Source organism: Lepeophtheirus salmonis, chromosome 13 (genome assembly GCF_016086655.4).
Source record: "Lepeophtheirus salmonis chromosome 13, UVic_Lsal_1.4, whole genome shotgun sequence".
Taxonomy (NCBI): Eukaryota; Metazoa; Arthropoda; class Copepoda; order Siphonostomatoida; family Caligidae; genus Lepeophtheirus; species Lepeophtheirus salmonis.
In genome coordinates this window covers 17,494,104-17,515,858 of record NC_052143.2, presented here as the reverse complement: position 1 = coordinate 17,515,858, position 21,755 = coordinate 17,494,104, and the positions used below count along the sequence as shown (strand labels likewise).

Sequence of the window (21,755 nt, the reverse complement as noted above, 5' to 3'; positions counted from 1 at the left end):
ATTTTTTAAGATTTCTTTACATGATAGAAAACTAAGCAGCAAATACATGAATTGTTAAATATATTTCAGGGAATGTACTTTCTGTTTGTTTCAATAACAGCCTTGATTTGGGGCTTGAACCGCTCACAGGTCCTGGAAGCTAAAGTTCAATCTGAGTTCTTGCCGGAAACAGTTGATGAGAAAGGCCCTTGCTGGTGCAGTGGCCTTTCTTGACTTTTGACTTAAGGTAGTTTCAGACAAAAAAATCCATCAAATTTAGGTCAAGGGAGCTAAGAGACCAAATATTTTTGGAAACCCAGTTGTAGCAGTCTATATTTTCTGATTCTGTAGTCTTTTTGGAGGTGTATGTGTGTGTGGGGGGGGGCAAATGCATGGATCTTCTGCCTCTGAAAGTACGATAGGCTTGAAATCTTCTGAAGATGACTCAATCGCTATGTTTTGGGTAATTAGTAAAAATTTTCTAGGTTTATATTTTACCAAAAAAAACCATTGCTCAATTTTGTCAATATAAATGCCGAAAAAATCAAGAAAACTGAGCCGCTGGATTTTGATTTTACACCCTGTATATGATGACTTCTTATATACATTTCATCTAATTTTTGTGTATGCTATTTTTCTTTTTTAAGGGGGAAAATGCATTTATTTTCTTAAATGAACCACAAAAGCATCAAAAGATCAACAAAATAAAAGTTACGGAACTTTCTACATGTTAATAATGTCTCTAATAATAAAATTCAGTATAAAAAATGGCACATAATTAATATGCTTTCTTTTTTTCTCTCTGTTTTGAAGGTGGATCCCCGATGTCACATTCAATATCTCTACTGGTATCATGAAGTGAATGGACAGCGTCGTCTCCTGAAAACAGGAAAGAACTCTTCAGAGCCATACAGCCATACAATTCATTCGGTGCTAAAGCGAGATCTGGGACGCTATCATTGTGTTATTGCAAACATACGTGGTAAAAACGAATGCAGTGCCTCTTTGAGTCTCAATAGTCAAGGGAATAAACCCCATCTTTGGACCACCGTGGGTAGGAGTCACAGTGCGAATCATCGATGCCTTCATAGTATGTGTCTCTACATTATATTCTTTGTCTTTTTTGGAAGGGCATTGTCTTGAGCATAAATTGGTTGTCTACGTACATCTCAGCATAAGACTTTTTTTATTTGATTTATTTCTACATAATTTAGTTCATCAATCAGTATAATTTTTATTATTGGCACACGACCTTCACAAGTATTTATTTAAAAAATAATATTTATTGAATTATCTATCTAGAATTATTAGTATTTTTTCAACACTGCGTAACTTTTTGTATTTATGGTTTTTATTATGTACTATTAAAGTAACTATCTTGTGTAACTTGAATTAGATATAATATTGCTTCTTATTACTCGGTGCTACTCTATAACCAACTATATTAAAAAATTGAAAAAATAGCAAAAAAACAAATAATAAATTGCATGTAAATAATATATGACTGTGTCTTTAATTATTTCACGATCCTCCTCCTAAAACTTTTATAACTCCCATTCGTAATGCATATTTTTGTTCTTTGTTGATAAGTCTCCCTTATTAATATTAAATTGGTGAATGCCCCTGCTGTTCAATTACAATGGAGTGAATGATTTATAAGTGGGGTGCGGGAGTTCTGCAGGGAAAATATAAAAATTAATTGGGAATATGAACACAAATTTATTAAATTTCCAAGCTAGCCTCTTCTTCAAAGGAACTCAAAGGAAATAAAAGACAGACAAAAAAGCAACAACTAAAATATAAATTAAACTAAACAATTGAAAGAGTGCAAACCTTTCTAAATAAAATCATTTTTGCTCAAAATTAACAAAAAATAACTCTTATGTAACATGCTACAATGTGGTCAAAAGGTATAGCAATTTTTGCAATGAAGCCACATTTTGTGCGACTTTGACATCTCAAAATGGAATGGTCTCTACTTTTAAACTTTAATACATATCCTTTTTTTTAAGTTTTTTTTGTCAACAGTTTAGATTATAGAGGCTCAATGTGATATTTTCGACACATTTCAAAAAATTTACAAAAAAATGCAAAAAATCTTTAATAATTTATTTAATCCAAAAATTCAAAAACTATTTGAAAGGTCTGGCTTTGAATTCAAATCAAAGTAAACACCCCCTCAGTGGTAATGATGACCTTCTCCAGCCTGGACAAGAGCCTGTTGCAGATGCACTCAACCTGGTACCACCTGGGCTACTTGTTGAAAATCATTATGATGTGCTGCTTTAACTCGGTCACAGTGTTTCACGAGGTTCGGTTGGTGTCCTGTTCAACTACCCTCAGAGGTAGAAGACACATGTATTGCAGTCGGTCTGTGTGGAAGCCATATTTTGGGGCTGGTATAGTTTTCGAAGTTATTGGACAGTCACACATGGGACTTGTTGGCTAAAAGACAAATAGACCTGATGGTTTTCACTGTATTTCCAACCATAGAGGTAGCCTTCATGACGTCACAGTCCTTAAGATCGGTGCAAATAATCATAACTGCAGTTATTTATTTCCACTGGTTGGACCAAAACTACGTGTTCTCAACTAAGGACCCAATATTTTGGATACTTCCATAATTTACTGCTACCTAACGGTCATTTTGTGCAATAATATCAAGTTTCTAAAATATGGCGTTACCTCTTTACATTATATTATTATTTCCATGTTTCACAAAATTAGCAAAACCCTTACATATGTATTTGAAGACATTTAAAGGTACTTTTTCCATCGAATTCCTGTCAGCTTCTAATGATTTCTAGAGTTGATTTTATTAAAGCGATATAATTTGATATTCTCACCATTAATTAAAGAAGAAGAAAAGTTAAGTCTCCAAATTATAATTATACTGTGAATAAAAATAAAATACTTCTCTGAGTCTACACACATAGTTTAGTTGTTATTTCTAATTCAACGTGAAAGTGAGGCTAATAAGTTATAGTGGAAAATGAGTGACAAAGTAAGGCTTTTATTTACCTTGATAAATTATGTAATTTGATCATAAATAATAATAATACTACATTAATGCATTAGCAAATAACAATAAAATACAATTCATGAATTAATTAGCAAATCCATAGCTTAAAATGACGTTTCTTACAAATATTTTGAGCTTTTTTTATCAACTGATAAGATGAAAAGATATAATAATAAGAAGCTTTAATCTTTAAGTGGATATTTGCCGACAATAGGGCATGAACAATCTAAAGATGTATGCAGGGTTTAAAATCCGGAACAATTTTTACTGCAATATCTTGGAAACCCTGATTTATATGTTTTTGAAAGTGTGCCCATCAGATTCAACTGACAAAAATGAACAAAAAAATAATTATAGAATTTCAATAAGATGTCCTCCAAATTCAAACCCTGTGTTGCCATTATTGTGTACTCCCGTGCCAGTTGCACACCTAAGGATGCGTATAAATACTTCGATAATAATGTTGTTGATATTAAATTGAATTTAACAGATCCGATGTCATGCTAGAATTTTAAATTGGTGCAAATCAGGAAATTAGAACTGGATTTATTCCAGAAAAACAAACATTTTAAAGAACGTTATGATTTGGGAAAAGGAAATGTTGGGTCGTAGATACCTAGATTGGAATCCCTTGGATGTGTGGGTGCCTGAGAGATAGTCAAATAAACGTGCTTACAACACAGTTGATTGATTACTTGCTGGCTTCCATTTTCGAAGGTAGTGGTCAACATAGACAAGGAGTTCCTCATCAAGGCCAGTACCAGGTTCAAGGCCAGGTTGAAGCTGGAGGGTTTGGGTTGAGTGATTGACTTCCCCATGGACCTATATTAATTAAAATTTAATTTTCTGTGAATAACTATATATCTTTGAAATTAACCTCTTTAATATTTAATTTTGGAATTTAAAAAAATATATATTTTTGCAAATTTTTCTTCCAAACAGTTTAATTTTATGATAATAGTAATGGGGTTTTTCAATTTTTTCGCAAAACATTTAATTTTTTGTAATGAATGTAAATTTTGAAAAAAAAATTAAATATGTACTTGTATATTTGAAATGTTTTCCCCAAAAAAATAATTTCTTAATTTAAAAAAAAAAAAAAGTTCCAAAAACCAAGCCAAATTTTTGTTAAAGTTGCATCGGCATCGAATTTTTTTAGGAATCGTCCCATCATTCCTTATTATTCTCCTTGAAAGACATAAAGAAAAAAAAGGAATAAATATACATAGTCTGTTGGTTCATGCCTTTTATGTATGAACCTTTATCTGAAATTGAAAAAATGTCTTTTAGTACAGAAAAATGACCAAAAATGACCTCTGATTAAAAGTCTACAAAACGTTCTTCTTTTTATATTACAAGGAAAAAAAGAACTTAGTTTTTCGTGAAGTGAAGATATACAACTTAAATGTAGGTTCACTGAAATGCCTATGCACAATTTAGCATGCATTTCTTCTGCTTTTTTATTATTATTATTATCCTTATGTGGTAACTTCTTTATTTTTGAAAATAATTTGTGAAATGAATTGTATGAATAATTAAAAAAAGGGGAAAATTATGCGTACTTAAAGAATGCGAAAGGACTTCAGTGAACCCACTTTAACAATAAGAAAAAAGTTACATTAAAAAATAATATCTGTTGTTTGAAAAAATATTTTCCATATTTATTTAGCTATCAATTCTTGATAATATTTGAAATGTTCCTCACTGTAGCAAGGAGGGTGTAAGTGTGCTGGGGATATATAATTTATCACTTATACTTAAGTTATTTTGACGATTAATAAATAATGTAGGGATATCTTATTTCGTCATTTTTTGAAAACTAAAAATATATTTTCGTCAAATTTAATATGCACTTTTAAGTAATGTATAAAATGTTATTATAGAAATTTGTTGATTCTGAGTTTATTTATCTAGTTGCGTAAGTTAGGAGTATTGTTAATTAAAAAAGAATGAAAACTTGTTTTACATTATAATCTGACAAAATAACATGATGGAATTCTCAGCTTCAAACCTACCCTTTCCGTTTTGGAGGGTAAGTTGTTTATTTTGCAAGGAATTTCTACGCTAACTGCCAGTATTTTACTTCCTATAAAAGTAGACTAACTCATAATATAATGGGATTGAGTAAAAGCAATAAGTAAATTTATTTTTTATGGTACTTGCACTTAAATAAATTGTAAGTACTTGTAAATTAATTAAAATAATATAAGCCCAATACTTTTACTTCATATAAGTCCATTTAAATATACTTTGCCCAATTCCTGTTTTGTAGGCCACTTTCTTAAATTTTGGGTAATTATTTCCATGTATTTCGAGATAAGAGCAGTCAAGAGCACATAATTTCAATTCAAAAGCAAAAAATTGTGTACTAGTCTATAGATATATCAAGAGATGGGTTATTTAAGAAAACATATGGTGCAATTGAATAAAGAACTTTGTAAATAGTAGCTGTCTTTTTATGATGATGGATGCAGAAAATGATTTACTGCTGTGGGGAAAGTAGAAATAATTTTATTCTTCGATCGATTTTTCCTTTTTTGAATTTCCCACCAAAGAGAAGGGCCGGAGTTTTCAAATATACATTTATGATTTTTGATTATTATCATAATAATAAATATATAATTTAAAATACAATGGTAAATTTTTGCAAGAGGTGGGAACTTGGGCTTCATAGTTTAATATAAAATATATATTTTTACATTAATTATATATAAAAAATAGAATGGACATCCTAATCTTTGAACTAGAATAAACAAATAAATGGATTAACACAACTCCATATTATAAAAATCTTTTCTAGTTAATGTAAGTCCGTCATCCGGACTTCGAATGAGTATCTTCTAAAAAGTAAAATATATTAGATATATTCATAACACTTAAGTATTTCTCCAAATAATAATAGAACCGTTCCTATAGCTAAGAAAACAAGTTTTTGTTCACCAATATATTTTACTGCTATTGATCACGTGAGTCCTCGTTTCACTACTTGGTTTTAATCTTAGTCAGAACTAGCTCAAGATGCTCTCTTCATAAATGATTTACTAATCAGAACTCTGTATTTACCAGTTTTTTTTAGTTTTTTTTTTGTATTTATCCTTGTGTTGTTTACTAAATTGTTTAGTAAATGTCGTTCCTTCTTCTTCTTCTTTTTAACCAGAACATGATAATAATGTTTTCGAATTTCATATTTGTATTGTTCAGATTAAATAAATATATTTAAAAAATAAATAATAAGGTTTAGAATATAATTTTTGTAGTAGGTAAGTAAGTTCAGGAAACAGCTCAGGAAAAGAAAACTCATTCTCCAGATAACTAATTCCAAAAATACAGACCAACCAAAAAATAAACGCAATTTACATCCCTATAAATATTGCTACGTACCTATATTAAAAATCTTATATAAATCAACTCTATAATATACACCACTCAAAGGTGCTGGAATATATTTTCGATTGGGGAGATTATACAACGATTATGTCATTAGGGTATCTGTAGGATCTGAACTTTTTGATAATTTTGTTTTTTATAAATGTTAAATTCGAAAGAAAAAATTTAAAAGAGACAAAAAACTATTTTTTGTTACTATAGAGTTTAAATTTTTAGAAAAGACTAAATTTTAGCGAATATTTTTTTCAAAATAAAGTAAAATTAATTTTTTCATCCAAGATTATGACATATAAAGTTCTCACAATAAAATAATTTTTGTGGCCCCTATAGATCTGGCACCACTAACACCAATATGCAGATATTTCTCTCCGTATTACTTAGTCCCGAATACCTCAATCAGCATTCAGTCTATAACGTTATCCCCGCCCCATGATTTCATATTTTACTACGGCATACATCTTTATTAATAGAATAATAACATTTCATTTGTACTTTGACATCTTCAAAAATTTGGTCTTTGGATTCAAACTGCTCAACATGTTTTTAAATATGTCGAGCTCTTATAATAATTTGATACAAATTTCAATTTTCATTAAACTTTATCAATTTTTATACTTATTAAAAATATATGTACTATTTTTGGCTTGTTAATATGAATGCAGTATTAATAATGATATATATCAACACACAAGTGATTTACTCTTCTTAAAATGCGTTATATCTTTGTTAAGTAGCAACCAAATAAATAACCCCCTACTGTGAATTTATTAATTTAGTTATTTTCTTAATATCCTTCAAGCATATTCTATATATGTCCATATTATAAGCAATTAAGAACAACCATTAAAAGTGAATCTGTGTCCAAGTTGACACATAGGACTGTCATATTTGACTATTTTATATGTATTTGAGCAAAACAATTTTTCTTTAATTAATGTTTGTCTCATTCAATGGCTGATAAAAATAAGTGAAAGGACTCAAAGTAATTTTAACTCTTAAGCCAGTCCATTCTCATTACAACCATATATGAAATAGGGCTTCAATATTCTGGGCCGTCAATTGATTGCTTCAAGTTTTACGACTAATATCTCCTTTTTTTTATTCAATTATAAAATTAATTTTATATAAGAAAATAAAATTGGAGGGCCTCAAAAAAAATATTTGCCAGCGATCTTTCTTCATAAAATTTCAGTTAAATAAACATAAGAAAGTGACAATAAATCTTTTTTTTTTTTTTTTTTTTTTGAAAATGAATGGTTAAAAAAATGGTTCCTCATTGTACAAAAAAACATTTCAGAAAAATTTCAACAGTTTTGAAAAATATTTGGGTCTTTTATAATTTTTTTAACAAATTTTATCAGTTCATTTATTTTAATAACGAATGACTCAAACATTAAATAATTTCCTATTTTTTCCAAATTAAATCATCTTTTGCGATAGTTTTGTCAATATTGATTTCCGGATATTTAATCTGCTTGAAAGATTTGATGAAAATAATGCAACTATTCCTACATGAGCTTTAAATAGTAAGTTTAAGTAAGAAAACAACATTTTTCTACTCAATATTCAAAATCTGATTTGTGTGTGCTCATAAAAAACAGAGAGTAACCCATAGGATTTGTTGTGGAGTAATAATTATAAGTCCTTCATGTAATCAGAGTAATATTTGGGGATCAACATTGGAGTAATTCTTGCCAATGTCCTCGGTGATTTCCTTCTCCTCCTCTTTCCTCGTCACAGCTTATTGTAGCTGATCTAATAAAACGTCAATATTTTTTATTCACCTGCTAAATCTACAAGGTCTGTCTTCTAGGAGCACACCCGAATGTTCAATCAGGTTTTCAATATAATTGCATGTAGTAGGTTATTAAGTTCATTACTATGGATTCAAATAATGATGACGACAGCTCAGAAAAAAAAAAATCATTCTTTAGATAACCAATTCCAAAAACCCAGACAGACTAACAAAATACACCGGATTTTCTTCACTAATGTAATGAAATACACAAAACATTTAACGCGTACTATTTTTTATATTCTTTTTTAACCAGTTTAGGGATATTTTACAATAATAGGAATAGTAATAAAAAGGAAATTGATTTGAAATAATCGTATAATGAATGTCCTAAGGAATTAAAGGAACTTTATTTATTAATTATTACTCTGATAATATAACATTAATTGGTTATTAAAAAAATCGTTCAAGTTCTTTAAGAAATACATTAAATGATTGTTTTAATTCAATTCCCTATATCATTTCATAACTATTTGACTAATAATACGATAGAAAAAATATACCTAATTAGATATAAAACAGAAGGGTTAATAATGCGCATTAATTAATTACTTCATAGTATATAAGTGCATATTTAGAATAGTGCTTGAAAAATGCCTAATAATACAATCTTATCCATATTAAAATTACTAATAAGTACCACGCATCATTGAACTCACACTGAAATTGCTTTCTAGAAAATAACCCGTTCAATACAACCGTTAATACATGGATCTTATTAGAAAATCCTTTGACATATTTCTATACATAATTATGCATACATTTAAATGACAGTAAATTTGTTAACATAGTTTTATGTCTTATACGAATTGAATATTATTAGAGTCAAAGGACTTAGTTATGTCAAAAATCCTTCAAATATGTCTCTAAATGTTCCATGACTGAAAGGAGATCTATATATAATTTTTGTAGGTATGAGAAAAATTGTTTGATATGTATATATATTTAAAAAAAAATTAAATGACAGATAAAGGAATATGTATATTAGCAACTCTTTATCATCTCTTCAAGAAAAAAGAATAAAAAATATATGACAACCACTGAAAGAGAATCAATGTATATAATACAGTAGTGATGTGCCGGTCCTTATTTATTCAGTCCAGTCTTAGAAACGGTCCTTATGACTGACAGTCCCTGGAACCGGTCTTTCGAATTTTTCGTAATAATATAGATGGTGTATGAAGCAAAAGGAAATATATGAGATATGTATTTGGAGGATTTAAGATATATTGCAAAGGATGTCCTTGTTTTCATCATAATTCAATAAAATAAGATCGAACATATTAATATAAATTTACTTAGTTATATATTTTATTCTATATCTATATTAATCAGGCAAAGTTTGTCTGTCATCTGTCTGTATAAGGGGTGCACTTTATATATTATGCTCCTTAATGTATGTCATAAAAATATTTAGATCGAAGAATTAACAATGTGGATTAATGTAAGTATGTTGCAAAGTCTGAAAAAAGTCCCAATTTGAATTTGAAACTGGGCTCTTACGTTGTGTCCATAAATACATCAATTAATAAAATCCATTGGATATTCACTGAGAAATCCAGAGATTCGTGGTAGAAAAATAAATCTGAAGTACAAATCACCCATCCAATGATCCTTTTTTTCTCTCAAAAACTCTTAATATTATTGAGGACAGAACATATTGGTATTAATAAAAGTATTGAACAGTTACGTGTGATTGTGCTCATGAAAAACCAAGGGTACACTTTGAATTTCTAAGGGAGTTATCTTTTATATTATTAAAGTTAAATTTATCTTTGAAACGACGCTTAATTACACTAAGGAATGCCGGATACTACCATTAGTTACAAAATAATTAAAAAAGGAAAAAAAAATAATGTCGCGAGGGATCAATTTTACCTTCTTTAACGCCCAAAAAGTGAGTACTAAACATTAAAGATTTGTTTCGGGCTGACAATCCTGGACGGTCTCAGACCGTTTATTTTTATTTTGTATAATATATATTTGTTCATTCTGAACAATACATTTATAAAACAACGGAAACATTATAATCATGTTTTGGTTATTAAAACAAAAAACAAAACCAAATAAGAAACGGAACTTACATGTATAATTAAAATTAGGTCAACAACACAAGGACAAAAAGAAAAACTGGCAAATCCAGAATATCATATAATTTTTTTTTTATTAATTAAATTTATTCCTACAGTTAAATATCAAAAAACGTCATACAATCGCAAATTTATCTTCAAGTATATGGAATACCCTATTCTTTCTTTCTTTGTTTTGACTTAGTTGGTGATTTTTATAGAGTAGAATAATTATAAAATATAAGATTAAATTAAATTACAAGCTGTTGTGTAATGTCTTAAAAGTAATTAAAATATTCTTTGGGTATTTATTTTATTTTATCAGAATTTTTAAAAGATACGGAATGAATTCATCGCTAAAATTCGAATATATTTTTCCTGAGACTCCATCTGGACAAAAGGCTTTATCATACTAATAATACTTTCCTGTAAAGTTATAAATTATATATTTGGAGAAGAGATGAACAGTTGAAATTGCCTCTCGTTTTGTAAAATGGCCTCTTTGTGTGCCAAAAATCTTTTGAAAATGTGAATGACAATATTCTTACACATATACCGGTTTAGTTATAAACTTTCCTTCATTAATAATGTGTTGAATCCCAGGGGCAGAAAATCTGTCTTTCTTAAAAAAAATTATTGAGCCTTTTGTACGCATATGCTTCCAACTCAACTTTTTCTTTTATTTCTGCCTCTGTAATTTCCTGTTTTCCATTGTGAGCATATAAGGTTCACACGAACCGCTACATCTCTATCAATATTTTTATTTTCCTTGAGGACATTTGAGTAAATTTATTCAATCAATCCTCAATGATTCCCTGATATCATCATAAGGAGGTTTATTGAGAGGTTAAGCTGACATATTCTTTTAAAGTTCCGACTTTTTCTATATAATAAGATAAAGACTGTTATATAATATGCAAAGGTAAAAATCCAGTGTGGAATGGGCATGTTAAAAAAAGAAACCGCAAATCAACATGGTAACCCAAAGAATTTGAAAAATGTTATAGGGGAGAGAAAGAATAATGAGGTTTATGAGGTTCCATTAAATCAGCTACCATCAGCTTAGACTAGAGAGGAAGGAAAAAATGGTACAAATATTTGCTAGAATTACTACACTGTCGATCCCAATTCTAATCGAGTCCAACAAAGACATACAATTATAACTCCGCAACAAATCCTCAGGTTACACTCCGTCTTTTATGAGGACACACGAACGTTTAAACAGGTCTTGAATATAATTAAATCTATTTAGGAATTGATCTTTACTACTCAGGAAATAAATAATTATGACAACTGCTAAGGAAAATAAAATTTATTCTTTATACTACCAATTATAAATTAACGGGCAGCTAAAAAACACTCCAGATTTATATGTATGATAATATGTCCATATGCAAATAATACTTACTTTAAAGGAAGAGAAAGAGTGCAAGAGAAGATAGGGTATGGGGCATTCTCAGGGTTAATAGAAATACAAGGTAAGACCATCATGTAATCGGGCTTGCTATAATTTTCAATCTGATGTATTGTACCAACTGCGGGGAAAGACTGGCCGAGTTTGACAAAACACACAACCACTCATAGTCTATGACGTCACTCTTGCTAGAATTTTCAATTTATTGTATCGTTCCTATTTCTGGGCAAGAAAAACAAATTTTGACAAAACACGCAACCACTCATCTAGTAGGACCTCAATATTAAAAGCGTGGTGGAAGTCAAACATTAGTCGTACACGCGTTGTGTATAACCTTAAATTTCTATTAACTTTGGGGCACTCTTATTTTTTTACTTCATTGATATTTATATTACCGTTAATTATTGTAAATGAGAGTTGATTGTAGTGAATGTATTGAATCAAGTGATTCAATATTATTAATAATATTATACAATACAATTAGACAAGCAAATTTTTATTATGGTTGAAGAACAACATTATCAATATAATTAATGAAATAAATCATCCTTACAATCCCCACTATTCAATTTTGGAATCTTTTTTTTACTCTTTAGTTTTTATATAAGTTATCTTTATATCTTTTTGAATTTTATCATTTACTTCAGAAACTAGCTGTTTTGTCATGAAAATTTGACGAAATATAAAACAATCAAAGTAATGACTCTTCAACACAGTCAATATCAAGAATTTATAGTAAATATAAGTCTTCCGCTATAAGTTTTAAATACTATAATAAGTGAATATATTCTTTTTGGATTTTTTGTAGAAGATATAATTTTTATAATTTACGAAAATATTGAATAACAAAGTGTAAACGCTAAGAAAAATAAGCACTATATTGAATTTTTTTAGACTTTGATGCCTTGTTACAATAACGGTATTTGGGAAAGATACAAATACACTTGACCTTTGATTAATGAGAGTAGTCTAACAAAAATCTTACATTTTTACTACTTTCCTAGATATTTAGAAGTATTAGATTGGAATAAGTGCTAATCATAGAAAATTAATCAATTATCAAATATATTATTGGTTTAAACTATTAAGACAAAATAAAAATATAAACTTAAATCAATGAAAAACAAAAATAAGTACATATTTGCATTACACCATTACTTACATTACTTACATTTGATAAGTAAGAAAATTATTTCAATTATTAATGTCATATTGATATGCTTTACAATTGTCAAAGAACATAATTTATTACTTTGTGTCAAAATATACTGAAATAATTTTTTTTTATATACAGTTTTGTTACATCGTTAGCATGTAGTGTGATATGTAATTTATTAATTGAATATTGATGTGGATATCCTCACAATCCAATTATATTTAAATATAATGACAATTGATTTAGTAATTCAGAAAATGACTTCTTACTCACTAACTCTCAAAATATGTTAAACAAAATTCATATTTTCCAATATAGCTCCACTGAAGTTATAAGATAACTGATAATTTATTAACATATTTATAACGTAAAAACTATTTATGCATACATGTAGATAATAAGATAGCTGAATATGTTTTGCGGCTTTGCTGATAGATATATCTAGAAAAGAGGACCATATTCACTTCATGGTCCAGGATCGTCTTCTACTTTTTTTCCAATGACAGAAACGACACACAAGTAATAATGAAATCGGAAGCGAGGATGAAGTGTTTAGAATAACAGAAATAATTCAGCCTTATAAATGGGGTCAAATTCATAGATATAAGTTGTTTGTTATGCACTGATACTTCCATTAAATTAAATGATATCCACCGAGTAAGGCGCAAGAACCTTTTTTAGCGAGATGAGATCACTGAAAATGATGGATATCCCAATGAATAAATAGTTAAATGGAACTATGAGTTGACTCAGATCCATATATTCGTATGTTCAGTGAAAAAAAATCCATCCAAATAATCCTGATTGTCTTATAAGTAATTAATTTGATGACTAAAGTTAATCAGAATAACATTTTTCATACAAAAATGCTAAAGCATTTATTTTTTCCTCCTTCGACGTTCATCCGATAAAGTACTTTTTGTTTGAGGTTTCGTTAGATTTCTCATTCTCTCTTGCTTAGATATTATTGACATTTGAAATGAATATAAACACTCTCCCAAAGAGGAAAATAATAATCAACAACAATGAGTTGCTTTATCCTAGAGACCTCTGGAGACAACTTTTGACTCTCATAAAATTACCTTCAATACACCGTTAACCAAAAATAACGACGAAAAAAGGGATTTTTAGCACTTAAACACTTTTTGTTCATACAAAAAGGCAAAAATACGCCTTCAACTCACTCAATTTGATTAATACAACTACACAAAAAAGACGTCTGCACAAAAAATATTACTTACAAGTTTTTTAGTTTTAAGATCTTCAACACTTTGTTTTCTAAATTCTATTAATTCCTTTAAATAATATATTATAGTTTGTATGTCGTATGTGTTTTTTTGTTGTCTCACGATTTTTATACCACAAAATATGGCTGATTCCAGTAATGCTTTACGGGAGTTTGATACATTAAAATTACATAGCTACTTTGTATTTATGAGTAAAGTAACTTTGGCATTTGAACTTTATAATGTGCCACATAATACCTGTATATTAATAATATTACTCAAAAACTATCCTATTAATAATCGATCGTCTGTGGAATTTTTAATTATGGCATTGTGCTCATCCAAAGTGTTGTAAATCCTTCAATTAATATCATTCATGTCATAGTGATTTTTAATGAGGATTTGAAGCAAAAAATAAATTCCTCTTCAACATATACACAAGCTCAACCATCCCCAAACTGTTCGAAATGAAGTATTGTCTCATTATTTCATTAATTTATTTCTAAACAGTTATATTTACTAACATTCCAAGTGATATAGTTTTATTTTTTTGAATCTAGATCTCTCTAGTCTCATCCCGTATCAGTGCCAGAAAATTAATACGTTCAACATAAATAAATTTTAGCAATAGGGGTGTAACAAGAACTCTCCATCCTCCCAAAAAATGTTAAATTTACCGTGTATTTTATTTTATTGAACCCCTCAAATTTAAATTTGGGTTTAAAACCTCTTCTGAATTTAAATCAGTTAATACCCCCAACTATTAAATGTATTAAAGTGCAATAGTAGGAGATTATGACGTGATTCAGTGGTCTGCACAGGATTATATATGTATATTTTATGGGAGGATTGGTTTTTATAGTAAATAGCAAAAAAATCTTGATTTGGGGGAGAGTACAACCCCTCAAGCCCACCACCTGCAAACGCCCCTGTCATTCGCAAATCACTAGGTAAATCGTTGGGATCCCAAATAAAGGAATATATTGACAAATGGTATTTATAAATAAAGAATCAATGGAAAAATTAATATATGGATATTTTTTACATTTACCCAAATAAATCCTCACAATGACGTCACTATGAATAAAAATAGTTAACTAATCCAACGACGATTTCCTTATTGCCTTACTGCGGAATATTTTTATAATACGAGGTTGTGTTTATATAATGAATAAATACTTCCGTATATTTAACGAAATAGATTGAACTTCTATTCAAACATAATTGTAATAAATAAACGATATATAATATAATAGAATGTAACGATCGTTAAATAGTTATTTTAAACAATGATAAAGCATATTTTTTACTTATTTTTTGTCGGAAATTAAAATATTGCCATTTTATGAACCCTCCTTTAGTGAACTGGGATGTTATAGAACCCAAAACTTATTAAAATACTTTGATTTCCATTGAATTTACATTTTATAGCCAATGCTTTTTGTGTTATTCCTGAAAAATTCATTCTGTTTATATACAATTCTTTATATATTTTGATATACCCTTGTTCAGGATTTATTCGTATATTTCGAAAGAAATTAATCAAAGATACACTTTTCTGCATAAAAGTAGTTCATTTTGTTTTGTTGGATTCTATTTTTTTCAATGTGAGAATTGAGGATGAGTGTTATGTCAGTCCTTATTTAGAACTGAAGACTATACCAGTTCAGTCCTGAGATGAAAAAGCACATATACCGAATTTTAAACGAATCAGAATTAGAAATAAGAAAAAAATATTCGAGATAGACACATGGAGCCTCTTTCCTTTATAGCCTCTACTAGACTAGAACGTACAATGGTAGATAATAAATTTATATTGTGAATCTATTATTTTAGATAATATACACAACTTCATCAAAATTAAAAGGTACTCATTTGATCCCCATAAGTCACGTAAATTATAATGAATAATTCATAGAAATGTTAATTAAAAATAAAAATATAATTGTTTTACTCTAAGGAAAACAAATCATATCTTGTTCAAACCCCCATACTCATGTTGTTAAAATAATATTTTGATAAGGAATTTTTTTGTCATTGTCTTATATTTGTACAAGTATTTTTTTGCTGTTAATATATTTATTATTTATATTAATAATATTTACGTATTTAAAATGGACGGAATAGTTAAAAAATTAATGATACAAAATTTGAATGATGCATTAATTTTTAATTGTTGTACTATTTAACATTTTATTTTTGCTTTTTATTATTTTCATTTATTTAGAATCAAAATAGGCGAACATAATCAATATCAATCAATAAATTAAATAAATGCATAAAAGTAATACAAAACACGCAAAAAAAAATTAGAATAAAAAAAAAATTCTATAAACTTAATCATTTTCACTGGGAGGGGAAATTTATTGTTTTTAAACTTATATAAAATTACGAAAAGTTTGAATGGACATTTCATTCTGACACAATCCAATCTAAATCAAAGTAAAGCGACATGTATTCCTCCCTCCCTCTTCTTACAACTTTGTTTCACTAATAAAGATACAATGCTTATAAGATTTTTTTTTTTCTTGTAATTAAATATGTTATATTTTGGTGTTTTTACCTAGTTCACTAACTGCGTTATAACAAAGGATGTTTACTAACGGAGGGTTAAAAAAAGTTTTTTCCTGCGAGCTTCATTCTTTCTTATTATTAATTTTTTCCAATACTAATTAGCAGAATGAAATAGATGATTTTCAAGCGGCTGCCATATTTAATGATGCTATTTTGAAGTTTAGTGGACGTGTTGCTGAGAGATACATTTTTACTCAGCAGCAACAACAGTCCAAGTCAAAACTGTTAAACCATATTGGGGAGGCTCTTGCTCTTCCTCCTGACTTAGAAGTGGCTAAAAAGGTTTTGCTATCCACTATGTCAGCTCTTTATGCCATGATGCTCATTGTTCTCTGCTTAGTATTCACATCCACGGAAATAATCACAAAAGAGGTAACGCTATACATATGAATCCTTAAATCCATTATTATACTCTAATTGCCAGGTTCCATTGGATTTTTTCGAGTCGTATGGATTTTATACTTACTTATACAGTCTCAGTGTAATATTTTTTATATACTTGTTCGGGTATGTCGTGCGATCTAAATACACAGCATCATCAAAGAATGCCAAGAAGCTCTATCGTCTAGATTCCTTGAACGTCGACGCTTTTCTCAAAAGAATGTCTCAGCTCACTAATTTGGATCTGGAGGAAGTAAACTCGGATCATCCTCATCACAGGAATTTCAGTTTGAGGAAAAGGATTGAGTAAGTCAACCTTTTAAAGCAAACTAATGCGTTTTTTCCCTTTTGCTTTCTTTCATATTTTACAAATAGAAATTCAACGACCTGTAGCCCCAATAAGCCTTCATCAAATGTACATGATAATGTGCGCCAAAGAAATACATGTGTCAAACTCATGACCTCAGAGAATGATAAAAGTCATGGATGTTTATTCCTTCGATTAGGTACTGTAGCTTTTGGTCTTGGAACATTAATATATGCGGGCCTTGAATTTCTCACCTTTTTCGAAACACCTCAGACGTGTCTTCGTTGGGAAATACTTGAGGGAATCAATCCTGTTTTATACATGATTTTCGTTTTTATGCAAATGTATTTTATTTTTACTCATTGCCGTATCAACATCAATAAAAATAAAGTGAGCCCATTTGAGATAAATATACAAAGGAGTATTATGATTAATTTTACAAATATATTTTTCAGGCCATTGCTAAATTTGGAATGATGCATGTTATTGCAACCAATGTTTGTATGGTCATTCGAACCCTCGTCAAAGAATCGGCCAAAGAGATTTTCAAATCTGGTAGTGTGGATCATCCCTTAAATAGTAACAAGGTTCCTGAAAATGAATGTGAAAAACTCGATATTATTGGAGATACTTTTGAGCATAGCTCAATCTACCTATTTCCTTTCATCATTGAATACTCCATCATTGGGTGTGCTGTCATTTATCAAATGTGGAGTCATATAGGGAAAAATCCCACTTATCTTATCTTTCAAGGAGATAAATCCGAAGGGAATCCCGATGATCTCACAAAGTGTGTTCGTGGTTAATGTTTTAAATACATTTATCTCACACCTTTATCTTTGAAATTTAGACATCGGCCCTATCACTTGGACTGGTCTTCCTCCAGCGTTGGACTATTTATGGGACTACTATCGCTTGTTGGACTCATCATTAGTTTAATTCTGTACTTTGCTCTTGTTAATCAGGTACATTTCGATTTTCATGCACTGATATATGAAAGAGTATTTGACATTATATATCTGTTAGGAAAAATACAGGCTTCTTGCTGTGCTCATTAATAACATCATGGACACTCTTATCAATGGACTCATGATCCTTGCCATGATTTTTGGGTTTTATCAAACCCGTAAACTTAGTTTAGTTCGTAGTGAAAAGGACTACGATATTATTTCAATTATATCTGCCTCAGGGATTGTTGTGTATGCTGCTTTTACTGTTATTGCTGGGATGCTCAATCAAGATTCCCTTGAGCCAAGTAGTCTTGTTATCATTAACGGCGTTTTTGAGATTGTGGAAGTAAATGAAAATGCAAATATATATTTATAAACTCTTAGCTAATATAACTTATATTTTCAAATATATTTAGGTGAACATTCAGCTTCTCTTCATTGCGGATTTAAAGCAGCGTGTTGTCTCAGAGGCAAATAAGGGTGAAAAACCTGGACGACAGACAACAACATATCTCTTAATGTGTAATCTGGCTCTCTGGGTTACGTATAATTTTGAGATTCAAAAGGTACTGACATGTTTTTTTTAAATAAATAACTATTATTGACAAATTAAAAAAAATATTGCTTGGTTGGATAAATAAATATATCCATCAATCTATTTTCTGATGATAAAGTATTATGTGAAATAAAACAAAAAAAACTGGTGTTGTGTTGATTTGAATAAATTAGAAAAACAAAAATTTAGAAAGATTCAGTAGGTATGAATGCCTATAGCTCATTTATTAATAAATATTTAATGAAATACTGCAGGTGTGTAGGCATTTTGTGCATTAATTACCTACTTTTCATGAATTATTATAGCAATTTTTATTGGCTCTCCTCATATGCATAATCATTAGAGAAAAAAAGGTTTTGGAGTCAGATCTAAAATACCCGGAATCGGAAATTAAAAACCTTTTAGTATTGCTTAATGATTGTTTAAAAATAATCTATTTTAAATGTAGCATATCTATTTATCTTGACTATTGCTTGGAGTAAACCTACATAAACAGTTGTATTGCACACGTTCTTACTTTCATTGTATCACAAAACCTTTTTTCATAAGAGAAACAGAAGATAGCCTAAATTCAGTTAAAAACTAGCTAATTCTTCGCACCCAATAAATAGTTATTCCATAGTTTCGAAGAATTGGCTAATAGTATAAAAGTACCTGATGTATCCAATCCTCAACTTGAATATGAGAATAGAAGCAGAAACATCCATATTTGACTGTAAAATACACCACATATTTGTGTGTCAGCATGGTAACGCAGCGTCCGTAGTTATTTATCATGGTGTTACATAACAAAAAATACACTGTATTTAGCTATCAGCGGTCGATGTTTCTTCTTCTTTACCTTGACTAACAATTCCAAAGTTGGAAAAATTGACAAAGTACAATTGGTTTTAGGTTTTTTTTTCTTTTTAGATGAGAAGTTGCGAGATGAAGAATAGATACCTGTCAAATCTAATTACAATAATAGCTAATAATTTTGTTTTAATATTAAGAACATTAGGATACTCATTCTTACGGAATCAGTAAAAATTTAACTGTTATCCGGATTATATTTTTAAGGTATAAACTTTGGGTTAGATGTTAATAAAATTGGATACAAATATCCGTCTAGTTTTAATGTTGGATCCCGCAATTGGAGAACTCATATATTTATACCTAAGATCCGAACCAAACTGGATCTAAGAAAATGAAAATCTGTCCAATCTTTACTAATAGTTAATCATTTTTCTTAATAATTGTGCAAGAGCGCCCGCAGGATTTTATTTTAAATAGGGTTACATTTTTTTTAAATTCTCGGTTAGAACTTATTGGGTTGTGCTTGAATTTTAAATAAGTACCTTTTTTTAAAGACAACCCATGTTTATTTCCTCCCGACAATCCCTTATCACAACTGGTTTTATGAAATGGCATGGCAGCTGAGCTACACTCCTCAAAAAAAATAAAAAAAATTGTAAGGGTTATCATGTAATTTTCGATTTATTTTTTATTAAATTGTAAAATTTGTTCTATTTCGAAATTGGAGTGAAAAGAGCGAAAAGTTGAAATTCAATTATCTCAAACTTTTAATAATAAAAAAATAAGTGAAGGGAGGTGAATATATTATGAAAGTATGAGGAGAAGGTTCTTTACATTTTTGAAATATTTCGACAATTACCACATTGGAGGATCATGGAAGTAGATAGAAGGTCTCACTATTTTACGAAGGCTATGCCTTTCTATGTTTTCTAATATGTCAGGAGGGGCTTTGTAATCAATGGACTGAGGGATGAGACCGAACGAGATTGTTATGTAAGGGCACTACGACTTTTTCTTGTATCTACTATGAATCAGGATACCATCATTATTTTTTTCACATCGATATACTTAAGAGGATCCAAGTGAATAGGATACAATAAAAAAATAAGGATTATTATTTTTTAAGAATTTATTTTTTATTATTAATAGATTGAGATAATTGAATTCCAACCTTTGGAGGTCGCAGTCTCCAATTTCCAGAATAAAATAAAAATTATGACGTAGAGGCAAACTTATAAAATCTACTTTTCTCTCTTTTTAACATCCCCAAAATTCACGCAATTTTCCTCACTACATAGATAGTTTTCCTATCTATATGCTGTATACCAATAACTTTGTTTTTTAATTATATTTTTTCATTCTTTCTTTATAGGGCAACGCTACTCCAGATCAATCCAAATTCTATGGATTTCTTCCTTGGGTAGTTATTCAACGAATTACATTACCCCTCTGTGTTTTCTTTCGATTTCATTCATCAGTTGTTCTGACTGAGCTTTGGAAGAACTGCTATCGACTCAAAAGAGTTGAGTAAGGTCTAAGTTTATGCATAACATATATGTGTATTAATATCAGGCCCTGTATGTATAAAGAATTGGTAAAATACGTCATCTGGTTGTCAACTTCTTTTTATTTTTCCTTCTTAAAATTTGAATTTGAACTGTCACCATAAAAAAAAATATTTATTTATGTGCATTATTAAATAATGAAATATAGAAGAATTGAACTTAAAAAATAGAAGCATAAATTCCAACTATTTCGTATTTTACATAATTTATAAAATATGAGGTTTTTATTGATTTATGGGAAATTATTCCAGGCGTTCATCTCGGTAGTTTCCTCATTTAAATGTTTTTCAAAAAGGCGAGAAATATATAAAAGGATACTTTTTTTTAAAATGGTATTTTTCTATCAATTATTACAAAGCACTACAATTAATAATAAAATAAATTTCTCTATGAATTGTAGAATAAAATATTAACTGGAATGGGTATTCTGTAGAAAAACCTTTGTCTTACTGCAAATTCAGTTATTTAACTCTTTAACCTCTTAAATTTTAAATACATTTTACTCTAACCATATATAAACTATGTACCAAATATGATCAAAATCAATTTCCAACTTCGGCCATAATCCTGATGACTAAT

The 21,755-nt window shown here is 29.2% G+C and overlaps 2 protein-coding genes across 3 annotated transcripts in view; both read left to right on the top strand.

Annotated features, from left to right (window-relative positions):
• The window catches only part of LOC121128654 (uncharacterized), a 74,393-nt gene extending 72,931 nt beyond the window's left edge, over positions 1–1,462 (top strand). Inside the window, exon 2 of the mRNA XM_040724240.2 lies at positions 793–1,462. Coding sequence (XP_040580174.1) covers positions 793–1,122 — 330 coding nt within the window. The 3' untranslated portion in view covers positions 1,123–1,462. The remainder of the gene's footprint in view (positions 1–792) is intronic.
• A 1,361-nt stretch (positions 1,463–2,823) lies between these two features.
• LOC121128520 (proton channel OtopLc) lies at positions 2,824–21,343 on the top strand. 2 transcript variants are annotated; one of them, XM_040724102.2, is made up of 9 exons: positions 2,824–2,983; positions 16,725–16,994; positions 17,047–17,309; positions 17,379–17,700; positions 17,766–18,100; positions 18,161–18,275; positions 18,337–18,606; positions 18,677–18,826; positions 20,984–21,343. In XM_040724102.2, the coding sequence occupies exons 1-9, from the start codon at positions 2,972–2,974 to the stop codon at positions 21,140–21,142; spliced, it is 1,896 nt and encodes a 631-aa protein (XP_040580036.1). In that variant the 5' UTR covers positions 2,824–2,971; the 3' UTR covers positions 21,143–21,343. The 2 variants fall into 2 exon arrangements, with proteins under 2 accessions (XP_040580036.1, XP_040580037.1); XM_040724103.2 differs by having other exon boundaries at positions 2,908–2,983; positions 16,728–16,994.
• The last annotated feature ends 412 nt before the right edge of the window (positions 21,344–21,755 follow it).